The 18,966-nt window shown below is 50.3% G+C and overlaps 2 protein-coding genes across 13 annotated transcripts in view; one reads left to right on the top strand and one right to left on the bottom strand.

The window, feature by feature from the left end:
* Positions 1–9,708: 9,708 nt before the first annotated feature.
* LOC144154927 (alpha-(1,3)-fucosyltransferase C-like) overlaps positions 9,709–18,966 on the bottom strand; it is a 36,769-nt gene continuing 27,511 nt past the window's right edge. The window contains exon 2 of the mRNA XM_077686041.1: positions 9,709–11,869. Within this exon, the coding sequence (XP_077542167.1) occupies positions 10,615–11,682 (1,068 nt within the window). The 5' untranslated portion in view covers positions 11,683–11,869 and the 3' untranslated portion in view covers positions 9,709–10,614. The remainder of the gene's footprint in view (positions 11,870–18,966) is intronic.
* Positions 11,880–13,601, top strand: LOC144154928 (uncharacterized). 12 transcript variants are annotated; one of them, XR_013319481.1, is made up of 6 exons: positions 11,880–12,201; positions 12,269–12,363; positions 12,434–12,507; positions 12,595–12,660; positions 12,745–12,810; positions 12,898–13,601. XR_013319481.1 is itself a non-coding variant. In XM_077686046.1 (6 exons), exons 4-6 carry the CDS (start codon positions 12,698–12,700, stop codon positions 13,403–13,405), a joined length of 369 nt encoding a protein of 122 aa, XP_077542172.1. In that variant the 5' UTR covers positions 11,880–12,201; positions 12,269–12,363; positions 12,434–12,507; positions 12,595–12,697; the 3' UTR covers positions 13,406–13,601. The 12 variants fall into 12 exon arrangements, 6 of the variants coding, with proteins under 6 accessions (XP_077542172.1, XP_077542168.1, XP_077542174.1 ...); XM_077686046.1 differs by having other exon boundaries at positions 12,595–12,810; positions 12,898–12,956; positions 13,209–13,601; XM_077686042.1 differs by having other exon boundaries at positions 12,434–12,660; positions 12,898–12,956; positions 13,209–13,601.

The raw sequence follows: 18,966 nt of genomic DNA, 5'->3' as shown, positions 1-18,966 counted from the left end.
TATACTTGGTCACGTGAATGTCTCGGCCACAAGTAGGTAAGCTGAAATTTTTAGTGCCGCGTTTCAATGCACGAGTACGTACAGGGGGGATTAAAACAAATACGACCCGCCGTGGTGGCTCAGTGGCTATGGCGTTGTGCTGCTAAGCACGAGGTCGCGGGTTCGATTCCCGGCCGCGGCGGCCGCTTTTCTGATGAAGGCGAAAAGAAAAATGTACACCATCTTCCCGCGAGGGGAACCATGGGGTAGATGCGACGCATCGGGGGTTTGCGTTGCGTTTCCGTTATGTAGGCGTGTCCATTGTTGTTGTGTGTCCATATTTTACGCAGCATGTTCACCCCCGATGCGTCACATCTACCCCATGGTTCCCCTTGCGGGAAGATGGTATAAATTTTTATCGGGGTGGCCGGTGCTTGTTACGGTTGCGCCGACCATCGCGATAGCAGGCCTGTTAGTCTCCATTCAAATCATCGGTGGTCATCGGAGGATGTCATCGGCGGAGCGGCGGCGGAACGACTGAGCGGAGCGGCGCAGTTACCGCGTTTATATGCAGCGGAATGAGAGAGAGCAGCGCATAGCAGCGCATGCGCATGTGTTAACCGAGCGCAAGGTGCGCGCTAACCCGCACCCACGCACAGCTGGCACGGCGACGGAGCGAGCGCCGGCGAGCGCTAACACGCAGATGGCGCTGCGGTGAGAGCGGCATATTGTTGATGGCGGACAACCGGATAAGTCTGCAGGGCTTGATAGATATATGCGGTGAAGAAGCGACGCACCTAGGGCTATCCTTTAGCAGAGAAAAATCGGGGATCATGGTCTTTAATGACGGCGAGGAGCACAAAACAGTATCAGTGCAGCAAGTAGAAATACCATTGGTGAAAGACTATAAATATTTAGGAGTATGGCTGAACAACAGCGAAGATTACACGCAGGCGCATGAGGCTCACCTTAAGACGAAAGGAAGACGGAACGCGGCTATAATGAAGCATAGAGCCCTCTGGGGATACAGCAAATACGAGGTGGTAAGGGGAGTCTGGAAAGGGGTCATGGTACCAGGATTAACTTTCGCTAATTCGGTTCTGTGCATGAAGTCAGAGACCCAAGCGGGCCTGGAAGTAAATCAGAGGGCGGTAGGCAGATTGGCCCTAGGGGCCCACAGTAAAACTACAAATGAAGCGGTACAAGGGGATATGGGCTGGTCGTCTTTCGAGGCGAGGGAGGCGCAGAACAAGATAAAGTTTGAGGAGCGACTTCGTGACATGGAGGACGAGAAATGGGCCGCGAGGGTGTTTAAGTACCTGTATTTGAGGAGCGTGGACACGCGGTGGAGACGGAGGACCAGACAACTGACCAAGCGGTACGGAAAGTCGGTAGGGGAAAGCGGGGTTTACACAACAGTTAAAAAGCAGGTAAAGGCAGCAGAGACGACGAAGTGGGCAGAGAGAATGGAAGCGAAAAAAACCCTGGAGACTTATAGGACAGAGAAACGGGAAATTAAGAAGGAGGGATTCTATGGCAATACGAGAGGCAGCGCGTTGCTCTTCGAGGCACGGGCAGGGTGCCTGAGAACCCGGGCATACACGGGTAGCTACAGGCAGCAGGATGAAACGTGTGCATGCTGCGGCAGTGATCGGGAAACTATAGAACATATTGTCAGGAGCTGCACAGAGATACGGCCACCGTGGGGTGAGGGGGAAACGACGCTGGCGGAGGCTTTGGGATTTGGGGCGAGGGGGAATCTCAACTTCAAGGCCATAGAGGTGACGAAGGGGCGACTGGAGTGGTGGTGGAGGAAAAGCAGGGAAGGGATGGGTACGCAGGTTGAGTAATCATGCGGACGAGAATTTAGAACAGCGAGGGGAGAAAAAAGGGGGGTGGGGGCGAGGAGTTTAAAACAGAAAAGAGGGAGAAATGGGAGGGAGGAAGCAAATCTATAGGTTAACCTGGGAGTAGGGCATGTAAACGTAATAAAACAGGCAAGTCGATTGCTGACAACCGACGCCCCGATTCAAAGGGAAAGCCACTAATCATCATCATCATCATCATCGCTAGCGCGCAGCTGGCGCGGTGAGGAGAATGGGAGAGGGATGCGGACTACGCCGGACGACGCCGGAGGGACAAGGCGAGTGAAAGAGATGTGTCGCATCTAAAAAACGCCCATGTGTACGAGATTTCGGCGCACGTTAAAGATCCCCAGGTGGTCAAAATTAATCCGGAGCCCTCCACTACGGCGCGCCTCATCGCCTGCGTTGCGTCGGCCCGTTAAACCCTACAATCTATCAAAAGAAATACGAACAACGGTGCACACAGCCTCCGACGCATGCCGCACCGTCTAGCTGCCCTGTCAGTAAACTGCGCGCATGCGCAGTTCTGTCAGAGCATTTGAGAGCGTGGCCTACTCTTAGGGGAAATGCTTGATAAAGAAGCGACGCCAGTCATTTATTTTGAGGCGTCTTTTTGCGCTCTGTCACCACTGAGCATCCTATTATCTACTAGATTCGGGATCCAAGTGCACAGCAGGCTGATTGCGGCTAGAATGACGCCCTTCAATGATCATCCTGCTCAGTGGCGACACAGCGTGAAAAGGCGCCTCGAAATAAACGACCGGCGTCGCTCCTTGATCCAGCATTTCCCATAAATATAGGCCACACTCTCAAGCGCTCTCGAAGAAGTGCGCATGCGCGCAGTTTACTGACTTAGCAGCCAGATGGTGCAGCATGAGTGGGAGGCTGTGCGCTCCGTTGTTCGCATTTCTTTTGATCCCCCCTGTACGTGCATTGAAATGTTTTACGCGCAGTGGTTGCTCAGCGGTTCTGTTTCCCTAGCATGCGAGTTCGATTCCCGGCCGCGGTAGCCGCATTTCGATGGGTGCGACATATGTAACACACCTGTGGATAGACATAGGTGCAGAGTTCCAGGTTGCCCGCTGCGGCATTCCTTGTAATCGTATCTTTGGTATGTTATACCCCAATATAAAATTTTGATGCAGTACATGAAACACCATTAAAATTACATTGACTATCAGACCTAGCAAAAGACGATTTTAAAACAATGCATAGCACTAACATCAAGAGGCGCATGGAAATAAACTCGCAACATTCCTTTTAACGCTCTTTTGTACACATCACGTCGGAAACACTCACGGCCAAGCCCATAAATTCAAGCCCGAGCCCGGCCCAGGCCACTTGCTCCGTGCCCCAGGCATTGCGCCCAGGCCCGCAGCCCGGGCCCGTGCAGTGCTCTATACCTCAAATCACATTTTACTCTGAGCTTCTCGAACTTCAAACGACGCCCAGCCCATATCTCCCTGAACTGCTTCGTTAGTTGTTTTACCATGCGCTCCTAAGGCCAAACAGCCCACCGTTCTCTGGTTCACTTCAAGGCATGGTAGAGCGTCTGATTTTAAGCAGTGTACTGCATTCGCAAATGTGAGGCCCGGCCAATTAATACTGCTTTCCACATTTATCTCACTACATATTTGTTATACCCCCACAGAGCTGTATGCTTCATTACAGCTGCGTCTCGCTTTCCCATTAAGTTGATATAGTTATCCCCTTCGTTTATCCACACTCCCAAATATTTATATTCCGAATTCGCTCTGGGTAATTCGCCTTGCTGGATAGACACTGCACTGGTAGCGTCATTGAAAACCATTATTCCCGATTTTTCTGCGCTAAAAGTTAACCCGAAGTCGGTGGCTTCCTGGCCGCTAATAATTATTAGCCGTTGCACAATGTCGTCTGCGTATAACATTCCCGGAATACGCTGTTGTACCACTTCGCCTTATGCGTTAGGATGAACCCTACTTGACTTTCTTCCAGTTTCTTTTCTAACCCTGCCATGTAAAGCATAAACAGTATTGGGCTCAAAAGGCATCCCTGCTTCAGTCCTTGATGGGTGTTGACCGTACAGGCATATACCACTCGGTGGCACCCCCCAGGAATTGGTTATTTATATCCCCCTTTTCTACCACGGAACAGACAAGTCCGTACTAGAGTGAACTCTACCCGTACGTATGCCAGTACGGGGCCAAAATTTGCTCTTCGATGGAATTCGGCCTCTTCTCCATGCCGCTCGTCCGTAGGTCATCCGTAAAACCCGTGGTAAATCTATAAAAAGTGCTTTGTTTACACAACTTCTTCTACGCGAGTGTCAAAAACAATAACAAACTCGAGTTTCGCAGAGAAAAATATAATGCAAACATCTAGCATGTCTATGACGTCACGGTGACTAGGTGACGTCAAATAAAAGACAATAAACTCGGGCTAAAATTAAATCTTGATATTGTAATATTAGTGTGTCACTGCCAAAAATATATGCAATACTATTGAAGTAATTGCAGTGTAATGCAATTACGCAATTTTTTTGTTGACGTACGTCACTTCCGTGGGGCGCAGCAGCCAGTTCGGGGGGAATCGGCTCGGAAGCCTCGGGTTGCAGCAGACGCAGCCAAAACAATAACAAACTCGAGTTTCGCAGAGAAAAATATAATCCAAACATCTACAAAGCATGTATATGACGTCACGGTGACTAGGTGATGTCATAATAAAAGACAATAAACTCAGGCTAAAATTAAATCTTGATATTGTAATATTAGCGTGTCACTGCCAAAAATATATGCAATACGATTGAAGTAATTGCAGTGTAATGAAATTACGCAGTTTTTTTTTTGTTGACTTCCGTGGGGCGCAGCAGCCAGTTCGGTGGGAATCGGCTCGGAAGCCCCGGGTTGCAGCAGACGCAGCCTTTCTTTAATGTCCCTATGATCTCCGTGGCCACCGCCCTTCTGACCATCCCCAACTTACACACCTCGATACACGCCGATGACTTGACCCTCTGTATGGCCGGTGGGCCGTGGCAGTGACACTCAGATCGAAGAGACGCTGCAGCTAGGCACAGTAACTGTGACTATACGGAGGCCCGCACAATCGGTCTTTCCTGTTCACCGCACAAATCAGATATTCTCATCCTACATCCCACCCGTCCACAACCACCCACTGCGCCCCCCCCCCATCGCCGTCTGGATTGACAGCACCCCGAGTGCCTATCGTCCCCTCAATACGCAGAGTTGGCATCACGGTACAGGGATAACCCCGGCAATTCGCTCACCTTCCAACGACTACACTCACACACACTTCCGACCATGCATAGGACTCAGACGCACTACAGCTCGGCACCACGACCTGCCGGAGCCCGAGCGACTTCGGCTGCTCCAAACTTTCGTAATCAGTAAATTCACGTATACCACCTCCCGTACTGCAGGATTACAGTAACCGACAGAGTCAAATAAGACTGCCTCCCCTGCAAAGTCTATAGAGCTGCTCTTTTGCTCCCACCCAACGCACCCACCTGGCGTCCATAACAAACTCGTCGAAGCCCACCGCACGGCCCAAATCCCCCGACTAGCCCGCACCCGCACTGGGCGCTCCACGTTCACTCGCCTATCCATTTCAACCCCTATCCCCCCATCACAGTCCCAATCTCCCGACAACTTCATCAACTCAACTCCCACCCCACACTACACGCGGCCCGACCCGCTGCCCGCGCAACGAATCTGCGTCGCCTGCACCCCTTCTCACCTCATATCTTCTACGTAGACGCTGCTAGCTACTCCTCCCGAGCTGCCTTATTGATAGGGTACACCGACACCGCTTAGCGCAGCACACCTCATGACTTCCCCGCTACCCTCGTGCACAAGCTCAGCCACAACGGCGGAGGAAGCGGCCATTGCCTCGCCCTAGCTAATTGGTGCCAATTATGAGGCGGCAAACCGAGAAGCTCCAGCTATGATCACCCGATCAGGCCTTTCGTCTGAGCTAGAGCCACTAAATTTAGTGACGCTAGTCTGAGCCTAACCACGGCCTCCCCAGCTCCCAGGACGTTCTAATATCGCACCGGGAAATCACACAACCTTCGCCGCCACTATACCCCAAGCACCACAGCCTCACACAGGAGGAGGACAGAACGTCCTCCAAACGCACTCCTTCCCCTGCAGTGCCACCCTCTTCCACTGACACCTATCCCTTTTTTCCTTCCCCACTGTTGCCACATTGCGGCGCCCGTGACACCCAAGTTCGTTCCTTCTACGAGTGCCCGCACTCCCCCTTCTCCCCTTTCCCCACCCCTCCCCGCAGAGCTCGAGACTGGAGACCCAGACAACCCTCGTCTCCAGGGCCCAACAGGTCGCGGAGGTCCCCTGGGACCCACCCTTGAGTAAAGTGGTTCTCTCTCTCTTCCTTCGCGTCCTCCATACCCACACCTTCCCCCACTGCACTCAACTCGTTCACACCCACTCGCATCTTTTCTGCTCCTCAACATGTCCTGCCTGCGGGGCTCTCCACACGCACTATCACTCTGCGAGTGCCCAGCAGACCCCTCCCTCTGGGAGCAGGCGCTGCGCGACCCGGAGACATTGAACCTTGGTGACCACCCGGGCCGTGGCGGTCGCAGTGGCCCTATAGACTGCCCCCAGCCTCCTCCCTTGGTCGCTATCCTAAATAAACTTGTTTCTCTCTCTCCGATGAGCAGCTTGAATATGGAAGAAATCCAAGATGATCCTCATCCCGAAGCCAGGGAAGCCACCGAGCATGGACAACCTCCGCCCGATCTCGCTCACGTCCTGCGTGGGCAAGGTACTGGAGCACGTCCTGTTCGCACGATGGCAAGAGTACCTGGAAGACAACGATCTGTATCCCGAGACCGTGATTGGCTTCCGCCAGCACCTCAGCACGCTGGATGCTATGATGCAGCTAAAGCATCATATCATAGATGGCGACACCCTGGACTCTAAGGCTATATTAGGCCTGGACCTGCAATCGGCCTTTGACAACGTCAATCACGCAGCCATACTCGACCAGGTCTCGGAACTAAATATGGGAGAGAGGTCTTACGACTACATCAAGAACTTCCTAACGGGCCGTATGGCAGAGATCGTGGCAGGGGACATCGAAACGGAAGCCAAACAAGTGGGTAGCCGAGGCACCCCTCAAGGGTCGGTAATCTCACCGATTCTTTTCAACCTTGTCATGATCAGAGTAGCCAAGAAGCTGAGTCAGCTAGAAGACATAGGACATACCATATATGCCGATGACATTACGGTATGGGTAACAGGAGGCAGCGACGCTCACGTCGAAGCTGCATTACAGCGAGCAGTAAAGGGAGTCGAGGAAAGCCTGGCAGGCACGGGGCTTCGGTGCTCACCCAGCAAGTCCGAGCTCCTGATCTACAGACCAAGGGAAGGGCGCCGTGCAAGAGAAAGAAAGGAGCATGAGGAAATCAAGGTATTCACTGGCGACGGCAACAGCATCCCAAAGGTAAAGAACATACGCGTCCTGGGCATGCTGATTGACGAGCACGGTAACAACGGAGGCACCATCACACGACTTGCGGGGAAGGCGGCCAACGCCATCCGGCTCCTGCGGAGGGTGTCCAACAGAAGAGGAGGAATGCGCGAAGAGAACCTCACCAGGCTCGTGCACTCCTTCGTGTTGTGCCACATCATGTACGTGGCAGCGTTTCACCGATGGAAGAAGAGCGAGAAAAATAAGCTCGACGTCATTATCCGACGGGCATACAAGACGGCCATCGGAGTACCCGAGACCACCAACACGAACAGACTAGTTAGCCTGGGCATCCATAACACGCTTGACGAAATTGCCGAGGCCCAAAGGGTTGCCCAGCTGGAAAGACTGTCGACGACCAAGGCAGGAAGAAAAATCCTGGAGAAGCTGGGAATTGGATATCACAGGCAACAGGGCCACAGGGGTCCAATTCCCGAAGGGGTACGCGGCAGAATTCGTGTGGACCCTGTCCCGCGGAACATGCACCCAGAGTATAATGCCGGCAGAAGGCGGGCAAGGGCCAAGGCGTTGACGGACCTGCACGCCAACGACAGCGGCTCTCGATATGTAGATGCCGCGGAATACGCAAGTAGAGACGGCTTCACGGTGGTGGCAGTCAACGCTGCGGGGGAAACGAGAGCGGCAGCCAGTACAGGAAGCAAACAACCAGAGGAGGCAGAAGAGATCGCCATCGCGCTGGCCATCGTGGACCCAGGATGTCGAACAGTCCTCAGTGACTCTAGGCAGGCAGTGAAGAACTACGCCCGCGGTAGAATCTCCCCTGCGGCGGCCAGGATACTACACCAAAAGACCGAAAGCGACAGATGTGTTAGAATCAAGTGGTTCCCGGCACATGCAGGGAAGGTTTCGGAGAACAACGACAACCGCAACGAGACCGCACACTCACGAGCGCGAGAATTAACAGACCGCGCCGTGGGAGCCTGCGAACGATTGTGGTTCAGTACCAGGGATCGTATGACAAGCTTCCACGAGATCACGAAGGCCTACAGGATGGCCAGACGAACGCTACCGCCGCCCTGCAAAGGGCTCAGCCGGGAGCAGGCCGTCATATACAGGCAACTACAAACAAGAACGATCCCGAGCCCAGCGCTCAAGCACAAGATGTACCCAGAAGCACACCCCGACGACAAGTGTAGGGTGTGTCGAAAGGAAGTAGCAACGCTCGAACACATAGTTTGGGACTGCATCAATTTCCCAACGGAGTCAGTATCAGGGAAGTTACCGCCGGCGATGGAAGAAGCAACGCGGCAAGGAAACCAGGACCTACAAATCGAGGCCGTCCAGCGGGTCATCGTGGCACTGGCTCGGCAGGAGTCTGGCGGGCCGGGAACGGCTAGCAGGGCTCCGGCTGCGGTTGGGGTCAGGAAGACGACGTAGGCCACGTCTGAAGTCTGCAAGCAGACTTTACTGCGGGACCAATAAAAGTTTTTCCAATCCAATCCAATCCTACTTCGTAGCAGTGGCTAATATGACGATGCCTTATGTACTTAGTTGTCGCACGCTCGTGCAGGGCCATATGATGCGGATTTGTTAAATCAAAAGTTCGTCAGCGCCTTGTCGGGGTGCATTTGTTTCGCAGCTGATTTTTTTTTATAGTGAAGCGGTTAGCCTCTCGTTGGTCGGTATCTTTCATGTCGTGTATGTGCAGAAAGAGGGCAGAAGCGAAGAGAATGAATGCGACAAAGCCTCTCACGGGCCGCTCAAAGAGGACGTCTCTCCATAGGCCTGCCGGGGGAAGACCACAACTCATACAGGAAAGCGTCAAGGTCACGCCACGAACACGTGTGCATGGACACGGCCGGCCGGCAAGACGCAGCAGGTGTAGCACAAAGAAGGAACGGGGGACGGAAGGTATAAACAAGCAGCTCAGCACCTCAGTCACAAGTAGTCTGGTCGCGACGGCCGACATCTGCAATGCCGGTTTACTTTCAAGGACGTTGGCAACTTAGCTGCAAGGGTTAGTTGCAAACTCTCGCGTGATGTTTAACATTGTTAACCTGTGCATAGTGTTAGCTACTCAATGGTGTCATTCCCAACACCTTCGCTGGCCATCATGCACTTCTATGAGACAGTATATGGACCCCGCCGTCCGCACACGCACACGAAAAAAAATTCCAGGACAGACGGGTCCGGACGGCCAGCCAGAGCCAGGGACTCCTGGACTCCAGACACGGAGTCGGACTGGGCTTCAATAAAAGTTTATTCAAGTTAAATCAAGACACCTACACACGTTTACAAGTTCTGAATTTCAAATCATGAATTTCCAAATGAAACACCGAGCGCTGCTTCGAGTCTTGCGGTGCGACTAGTGCGATTGAATTCGAGTGTTTATTTTTTGGTGTTTGTAGGTTAGCATGTTGGTTGAACACCGCGCTTTCCACGCGACTCTGCGCATGCCCCCTCATGCACAACTGCGGTGCGTTCCAGAGCGTGAGTAACGGAATCAAGCACAAAAGCACCGCGGGGCATGCGCAGAGCCACGTGGAAAAGCGGAGAATGCATGGAGATTTCCGCACGCGGTGCACTGAGTTTTGCGCGAAAGCAGATACGCCGGACGACAACTATTTGGACATTAAAAACTCACAAATGCTTAGGTGCTCTCAATAGGCCTCGCAATCGCGTGGGTTTAGGAGCCGACTTCCGACGCTAGCTTCTTTGCTCAACGGGCCAGTTCGTAGAAGCGCCCCGCACAGGCCCACTGAAAGCGGCATTTCAGTGACCTAGCCAGCCTGCCGCAGTGGCTCTCCCGTCATGGCACACTGCACACAAACGTAGAAGCTGTTGAACCACTATACGTGCGCAGAAAAAAATTAAAGGACGGCCTGACGGATATGCCAGGGTCTGCTGGCGACGGTGAAGCCTGTGCCGGTAAGTTACCGTTCGCGGTGGCACTGCGAAACGTTTGGTGGGCGGCGAACAATGTCTTATTGCACATGCGTCGTGGATGGATGCGAAAAATTAAAATGCCCGTGCATCAAGATATCGGCAGAATTGATGCGGCGCCCTTTCTTACGGCGCGCCTCCTGGCCCAGGTGTAGCTTCGGTGCGTGCACCCTCTCAAATTTCTTTCCCGTGTGCATTGCGCTTGCGCAGAACTTCCGTGCATGGTGCGTCGCTAGGCTGCACTGCGATATGCCACGGGCTCCCGTATTGTTCACGCTTAAATGGCAGCTAATCTGCACTGATACGTCGCTGAATGAAAATATCACAAAATCGCCCAATGACACAGGAACTGTACGTGTGCACCAAACAATTAATGCCTGACCGTTTTTTTCCACGTGTAACAACGGGCTTGCTTGAACCACCACTCATTGAAGTTGCTGTACGCCTTCACTGGCGTCGATGCATTGTGTAGCATGCGACAGAATCCGCAGGCGAAGTCTTCCCAGGTGTACGAGTAGTTTAGCCTCCAGGCATGGTAGCTTTTGTAAAGACGCATGTCCCGAGCCGTCCGCTTCATGTGGTCCGCCAGCTGTCTGACGTTCCGGAAGGCCAAGGCGTCGATGTAGGAGCCGGGTGGCGCTATACGGCTGTAGTTGGCGCCACCCAGCACAACGGGAACCATACCAAACCGGAGCGCGTTGAAGAACTTTTCGGTGACGTAGTCGGTGCAGATGGAGTTCTCCAGCGCCAGGTAGTAGTAGTAGGTCTCCGACGCCTGGCGGTAGCACTTGTCCGACATCTTGGGCAGGCAAGAGGCACCCTTGGTGCCGCATGCACCGACCACGTCCACCTCGACAAACTTGGAGAGCTCGCGGACAAAGCCCTCGCGATTGCTGAACGTTTTGCAGTTGCTCACGAGCCACAGGGCCTGGCGGGATTTGTTGGCCCACCAGTTTGGCGGCAGCTGGGCGCCGGGGAGCTTTTGCAACTGTGGAAGCAGGTTCAAGTCCGAATCGGTGCGATACGTGGCCGTCCAGTTGATGGCGCCCTGCAGAGCGTCCGGCAGCCACGTCTCGTAGGCAGGCGACTCGTGCGTGAAGAGCGCCCAGCGCTGGCCTCGCGGGCGCTCGAGCGGCAGGTCGTCGGCGCGCACGTCGCGCAAATGGAACACGACGAGCGCGCTCGCGTTCAGCGCGCTCCTGTTCGATGTGCGCAAGCAGGCTGGCTCGCTTCTGCACGTAAAAGGTGCCAGGTCCGTGCTCCACAGGGGGCTGCGGAAGAACGGCGTCCACATGAGCACTAGCGGCGGCCCACTAGGCTGTCGCGCAGTCGACGGCTTTGCGCCGCGGCCGGGGAACAGCACGTACAGGCCAACAAGGCTGGTGCCTACGAGCACGAGCAGCGCGCACCGCAGGGGCACGCGCATCGTATTGTGCATGACGCCGACAGTTTATCGCATCCGCGCTCCTCACATTTCAGCGATAAATCGCACGCCCCGCGGCGCTCTGACCAGCGATGTGGATATGCGGCTGTTCGCGCTTGCCGGCCGATGGTGCCTTTCACGCCTTGCGATTCATCTCCCGAGCGCGCATTCCTTGTCACCCGTACGCGAGACCAACTGACAGCTTCAAAACAGTAGCGTATAAGGGGAGGAACGGCTGGAAACGCTGATTGGTTAACAGAAATCAACGCTCAAGAAGGCGATCCGTCTCCCTAGGCGACCCAGGGTGCCTAGGGAACCAAAAAAGGTCCCCAGAAAGGTCCCTGGCCGTACGGCGGCGCCACCGCGCTGCGGCCGCGGCCGACCGGCCGAGCCTGCCGGTTCATTCATTCGGCTCCGATGCTTGCGGCGGGCGGTTGCACGACGTGCTGCTCGCCGGTGCCCACTTTTTTGGCGCGAAAATTGCTTTGTCATCGCCCGTCGGAACGAAATCGTGGTTCTGCAGGAAATCTCAAGGTAGCAGTACATATTCCCGGCAAAAGGGTTTTGCCCCCTTTCTTTTTTTTTTTTTTTTTTTTTTCAGCTGCAGCAGGTGCACGACGTGCTGCTCGCCAGTGCCCCTTTTTTGGCGCGAAAGCCCATCGGAACGAAATTATGGTTCTGCACAACAATCTCAAGGTAAGCAGTACATATTCCCGTCGAAAGGGTTTTGCTTTCATGTGTTTTGCCTTTTTTTTTTTTTTTTCAGCTGCAGCAAAACGTGCCACCCCATGGCACGCCGTGATGGTTTTCGCGCGCTGAGCCTGAGCCGCAAGGACGGAGGTAAAGTAAAGCCTGCGCAGCAGCGATCTGCTAAAAAATGGACGTTGCGTGTGAAGCTGGTGGCCGTTATCTTTTCTTCTTTTCAAGGTGCAGTACGTGGCGATCCATCGGCGGCCGCAGGGGACCGCAAGAATCCAAAAACCTAGGACGGAGGTAAAGTAAAGCCTGCGCAGCAACGATCTGCTTAAAAATGGACGTTGTGCGTGGACCTGGTGGCGGTGATCTCTTCTTTGCAAGGTGTAGCACGTGGCGTTCCATCGGCGGCCGCAGGGGACCGCAAGAATCTAAAAACCTAGTACGGAGGTAAAGTAAAGCCTGCGCAGCAACGATCTGCTTAAAAATGGACGTTGTGCGTGGACCTGGTAACGGTGATCTTTTGTTCTTTTCCAGGTGTAGCACGTGGCGTTCCATCGGCGGCCTCAGGGAACCGCAAAAATCTAAAAACGAAGGTAAGGCACGCTCTGCTGCTGCAAACTGACCATGGCATTGTGAACGATTTTTTTTTTTTTTTTCGCGTGGAGTTGGTGGCGGTGATAATTCTTCTTTTCAAGATATAGCACGTGGCGTTCCCTGAGCAGCCCCAGCAAAGGACCTCAAAAATCCGAAAACCAAGTTAAGCCACAGAGCAGCCCGCGCTGCTGGAAACTGTCCTGTGTGTACACAATATTGTTTTTGTTTTATTGCTTTCCTTCCCTTTCAAGGTGCCACCTGGAGTACGGCTATCACCGCAGCAACTGGTATTACGCGCAGCAAAATTCTGGAAAGCAGGCTGAAAACTGGCGATTTAGGCAAAGTGGCACTTTTGTTTGGCGTGACCACAGAAAATTCTGCCGTGTCGTCGTCCAGCGTGGCAAAATTTGGACCTGAAGAACATCTGCAACAATTTCGAGCTAGGTAGCAGGCAGCTAAAAGCCGGTGATTTACGTAAAGTGGCATCTCCTTTTGACGCGTTCACAGAGCAAAAATCTGCTTTGTTTTTGTCCGTGAAGTAAAAATAATTGCGTATCACGAGAATTAGCATAATAAGAGTCGGAATGAATTTTTGTGTTTGCTTGTTCGGTGTACTTGAGAACAATAAATCTGTCAAGTGCTTATCTGTGGTCTTTCCTTCGTGGTATGATGAGCCCCACTGGGCGTTTATATGTTCCACATATAATTATGACCGTCAAGAGGCAGTTCACCCCCGCAAGGACTTGTGGGCTGCTGCAATGCTTTTTTTTTTTTTTTTACTAATTTAATTTTATCAACAAATGAGCTATTGCGCTTCCGTTTCTATCCCATGGCCCCCGGCCAGCTCTATATGGGATAAACATGTCGGAAAAATAATACCAGCTGCACTTTATTCTGGCACAGAAGGATGGTGGCAGGCATGCTGTTATTGTGTGAACTTCATGCTAGCATTATGGCAGAGCTATCAAATGAAACCAGATGACCCACTGCAATAATGCAATCAGTTGTTGGTGGCTTGCAACTTCACCTAGTCCCTGTGGTGTCCCGAACAGAGCACGAAAACGTAGCTGGCAAGCCCCCCCCCCCCCCCTTTATTTAAATTCTTTTCTTGTTTAATAAGAGGTTTTCATTGAACATGTCGAACCTAAAACATCATCTTGGTGCACAGCCTAGCGGTACTTCAGTCGCAACACGTACCTGATCGTGCAAAGTGCATGCCACACAAGCTCATAGCATGTGGTTGTTGCATTGACGACTTAAACACAAATCGTTAATTTAGCCATCTGTGATGAATGCAGAATTGGCAATGTTTCATAGCACTGTTTGACATAGAATTTGCAAGCTTCGTGTTATAACGAGTCTTTGGGAAGCTTGCCATTAAATGACCTGCCATCAGATACAAAGATGCATGACTGAGTATGCTAATAACTGCAGAGGAGCATTTCTAGCCAAAACGCTTGCATCTGCCCCTATAACCTCACACCTCTCTTTTGTTATTAGTTTTTAACACTGAGTAGTCGACACCCTCCTTCATGTGTTGTGTTTTCATTCCTGCTGGCACATCGCCAGGCACCGTGCCCCAACAAGGGCAGATTAATGTTGTCTTGCACACTCCGAAAAGGCCAACCTGGCACATTTACTGGCTCCACTGTCCAAATGCGATAAGAAGTGAATGCTAAGCATCAATGGAAATTTACCCGCCGCAGTGGCTAAGGCGTTGCGCAGCTGAGCACGAGGTCATGGGTTCGATTCCCGGCCGCTGCGGCTGCTTTTCTGATGGAGGCAAAAAGCAAAAATGCCCGTGTGCACGAGATTTCGGCGCACGTTCAAAATCCCCAGGTGGTCAAAATTAATCCGGAGCCCTTCACTACGGCATGCCTCATCGCCTGTGTTGCGCCGGCGCATTAAACCCTTCAATCAATCAAATCAATGTAAATTTTTTGCGGTATCACAAATTGGCTTTCTTGAACATTCACAGTTGAGCACTGCCTGCTGTTGGATGGTACTTTTAACAAAGATAATGTTGATGCATACTGAAACACAATGCTCCAGTTCTGCTGTAATTATTGAACAAGTAAAAGGAGTTTTGGGTGATACAGAACACCCAGGCTGACATATCTTGTCACTGACAGTACAGTAGGCTCTCAATAACTTGAAGTCACTTAATTGGAAGTAATGTGCTGGTTCCGGCAATTTTACATGCAATTCAACGGAAGAAATTGCTTGATAATTTGAAGCTAGAACCCATTATATTAGTTAATTGGAAGTCATATTGAATAGAAACATCAAGGTGACTGTCATTTCTCGATAAAAAACCATTTTCAAGTGTCGAAACAGCGCCCTAATTGTTCTCTACTGATGTCGGTGCCATCACAAGTAAGGTAGTGCACTGTTGATAAAGCAGCAGGCTAGTTCAGACTCGCGCCAATGTTCACATCTCTTGTGAGGCCCTCAACCTTCTTTGTTTCTCACAGCACTGTGTGAGCAGTTAGGTGAACATTTGAGGCTTTGATTTTAGCGATAAGTCTGCACTATCACGACAACCCATGACATATAAGCTCGACTTCACAACAAAAGTCAAGATTCTGAACGAAATGAAAAAGAGAACGAGTTGCGGACTAATGACAATGCTGTTCAGGTGCATTTTGTTCAATTGAATTGTGGTCCCTGTGGACTTCGTATTATTGGGAGTCAACTGTGCCTTCAAGCATGAAAGCAGTACTGAAGCTGGATGTTTGCTTCTAGGTGTGCTCAGACAATAAAACATACAACATATGCGTTGTAAAACACCTATATACGCTCTTTGACTAGAGCTTCTTGAGTTCAATTATCAAATCAAAACTTTATTTTATAGGAGTGAAAGTGAGGGAACAGGAATTACGAGAAGGCACATTGACTTCTAATTTTTGTTCATGTCACAAGTATGTGATGCTTTCTTCCTCAAGTCATTGAACATGCATTTTATGTGCATTTCTTTTCTTTCTGAATCTTGAACTGTGAGGAGACTTTGTCCATGACTGCTGTCTATGAGAAGGGTCACGCACCCCTTAAGCCATCAATGAATGGCTTTCTTGCTTGGCTCCCTTTCACCGTATAGGGATGAACAAGTACAGAAGTGAAAGGAAATCCAGTTTTGGCCACGTAGACGGGAATCTTCCCATCTGTTTTTCACATCCTTTCAAGTCAATACAGCTGATTCTGGAACTTCCCCCGTAGAATCGTTTGCCGGTTAAAAAAACAACGTCTTCTCACACAGCTATCGACAGCTGAAACAGTCGAAGAGGCTGAAATGCCTAGTCTCAATGCAGCATGCACAACTTTAGGCTGTTTTTTTCTTTTCTCTTGTGATGCTGAAGCATTTCTGGGTATCGTACTTATCAAAAGGTTAAATTCATGCCTCTGCATCCGCATGTATCTCTTGGTACCAAATCAGAAGGGGGATCATCCCATTCTTTACATGAGTATTGCACTCCACACCGAATGATCTCTGTGCCTCATAAGAGAACGGTCATGATCTCTCTGCTCATTCTGTTCATCACACTACCGATGAGCAATATCAAGAGAATTCCACTCTTCACATAAGTGAGGAACAAGACGAAGCACCATTGTCTACCACAAAAAGCAAGATCCTGCTCCTCAATTCCTTCCTTGATCATACTAGCAAGGAGTTGGGTAAAATGCAAAGTCCATCATGAGGAGCAGTTCAACTCTTCAATGGTCAGCCTCGAATAACAAGTACAAGGCAAGGAAATGAAGGGATGATATGCACCATGCAACACTGTGCACGGCTCTGTTTTTTCTCCTTTTGTCTGAGTCTTCAGGCTGACTGTCGTAGAATTCAACATGTAACAACTGGCTCAGATTCTTCCTATTTGATGCTGAGAAGGGAATCCCACTCATCACACGATAAATCATTGTTAAACACCACTGTTCACCAAATGAGGGTAGCATCATGATCCTGCTCTTCAATTATGATCCCCAAGTTAATGAGTAGTAGTAGTATACCTCAGACCGACTAAAGATGTTTCTTAACTTCCTGCCTTTTTTTATCCTTTGTATATTACAATTTCTTATCTTTACTACCTAGTTCATCATACAATTGTTATGGCCCAAGACATGGTCCTTCACAAGTGGTTGCAGCTGTGGAACCGCATCATTCACAATAAAAAAAAAAACTCTGACGAAAGTGGAGCAAGTTTAACAGCTGAAGGTGCGCATATGCTGTTTAATTGCCTATTGTGTAAGTGCTGCAACGGTGCCTTCTGTTTGAACTCAAACTGGCTGGAACTTAATTGTAACATCAGTGTTTGGAATTACTTCTAATGAATATGGGAAATAAAAAATGTAAATATGCTAACAATGCTGGTAAAAAAGTTAGGCTGCTTTGTCTGAGCATGACAATTCCTAAAGCTAATATGTGTAAAATTAATGGGCCAGGTGTTATCCCCCAGCAAAATCTATCTGCTGGGACCATTTAAAACAAAACTAGTTCCAATTTGGACCCACGTCGTTCAGATGCTTGTTTGACCTGGTGCCTGGACTCCCAGACGGAGCCATTTTTAGATGAAAGGAGAACTCCTAAATAGTTTGGACATCGAATGAACCGAGAACAGGGACAGTTGGTAGCATACAACAACCACCGCTCCCACCGATTTCCAGAAAGTCGGCTTCGCTTCGTGCACGAATGCATCGATCGGAAGCTATCGCTCGCTCATCGCTCGTGACGCTTATAATGTATTAATAATGACACTGTAACTCACCAACCTAGCCTCCCCCCGTCCTCCCTCGTCTTAGCGGTGTGCAATGCAAGCTTTTTATAAATTCAAAAGCGTCTGGACAGGATGATCGAGTTTGCTTTGTTCAGTTTAAACTTCCTTGACTCATTTTGAAGCTGATGACCTTCATTGGTCGCCGTGCATCGTAATTTCGATAGGTATAACCAGTGTACAGAATACCGCCTTCATTCCTAGCTATTAGGTGAAGAAATAAACTATCGCCTCTGGTACTGGGGGCGCTGAGTAAACACACGTGTGTTAAGCCTAACGCAAAAAAATGAATAATAACATTTCCGTTTCTGCATACATCCCACCCCAAAGGAGCGTCAAGCGTGCTCTGCACATCGCTTTCCAAGTTTTGAGGTTCCTATGAGCTGACACGACACTTTTCATCAGCATTTCCGACTTTTCGTTAACAAGCACGGAGCGCGCACGTGTTTGCTTTGTATTTTATTCGATTGCCTCAGCAAAATAAGCCCCAGTTCTGCATAATTCTTCTATTTTTGAGGCGAAAGATGAGCCGTACTACCGGCCGCTATTAAAACGTGATAAAAGGGCCAGATGGCAAAACATCAGCATTTCAAAACATACCTCAGTTACCAACGTACATGCATGGTTGCGCATATATTCCTTAAAATCATGATACGAGAGTTTGTCCCATGATGCACATCGTGGGGCTCAAGTGCACCAAATACAATTGCAGCAAAAAGAAAGCTCCAAAATCTTCTACTCAGATAAAAATAAAGTGTAAATGCTAAACGGTAAGAGCTAGCTTAAAGATGCATAACTTGCATTCAGCGTTATGTTTGAACATGAGTGGATTAATTAGGAAGTTTCAACTTAAAAAGTGTGCTATATATGCTTCTCGCTAGCTATTTTATAAGCTAATTCAGTTTAAGGCACAATCTGTGTGCTTTGTGGATGTGTACTTGATTGTTACCTCATCCTGTTTATCCCACGTACTGATGTCAGCAAAATGCGATTCTCTATACATACGAAAAACTATGCAAACAATTTATAGCAAGGAGGACTATATTATAATCCTTGTAAGATAAGTTCGATTAAAAGCACCACGATTCAATTTGCTAATTTACAGACAAGGGCAGCTATGTGCAAATGCTGCTGCTCTATGGAGGGAACCACCTGGGTCTCTCACCACAGCAAATCGATCACTGTCACCTATGGATGTGACTAAAAAAAGTGTAGAGGGGGGAGGCAAACCGAGAGGCACCAA

This window comes from Haemaphysalis longicornis, unplaced genomic scaffold (genome assembly GCF_048455015.1).
Source record: "Haemaphysalis longicornis isolate Haplotype H1 unplaced genomic scaffold, Haemaphysalis longicornis Haplotype H1 scaffold_1, whole genome shotgun sequence".
In the NCBI taxonomy this organism is placed as follows: domain Eukaryota; kingdom Metazoa; phylum Arthropoda; class Arachnida; order Ixodida; family Ixodidae; genus Haemaphysalis; species Haemaphysalis longicornis.
The sequence above is the reverse complement of the archived record's forward strand: the minus strand, read 5'-3'. Positions and strand labels throughout refer to the sequence as shown.

Coding starts and splice junctions, on each gene's coding strand:
- LOC144154928 (XM_077686042.1), top strand. CDS start 12,545: ATGGACGTTGCGTGTGAAGCTGGTGGCCGTTATCTTTTCTTCTTTTCA. Junction 12,811..12,897: donor TCTAAAAACCTAGTACGGAG/GTAAAGTAAAGC, acceptor GTTCTTTTCCAG/GTGTAGCACGTGGCGTTCCA. Junction 12,957..13,208: donor GCAAAAATCTAAAAACGAAG/GTAAGGCACGCT, acceptor TTCCCTTTCAAG/GTGCCACCTGGAGTACGGCT.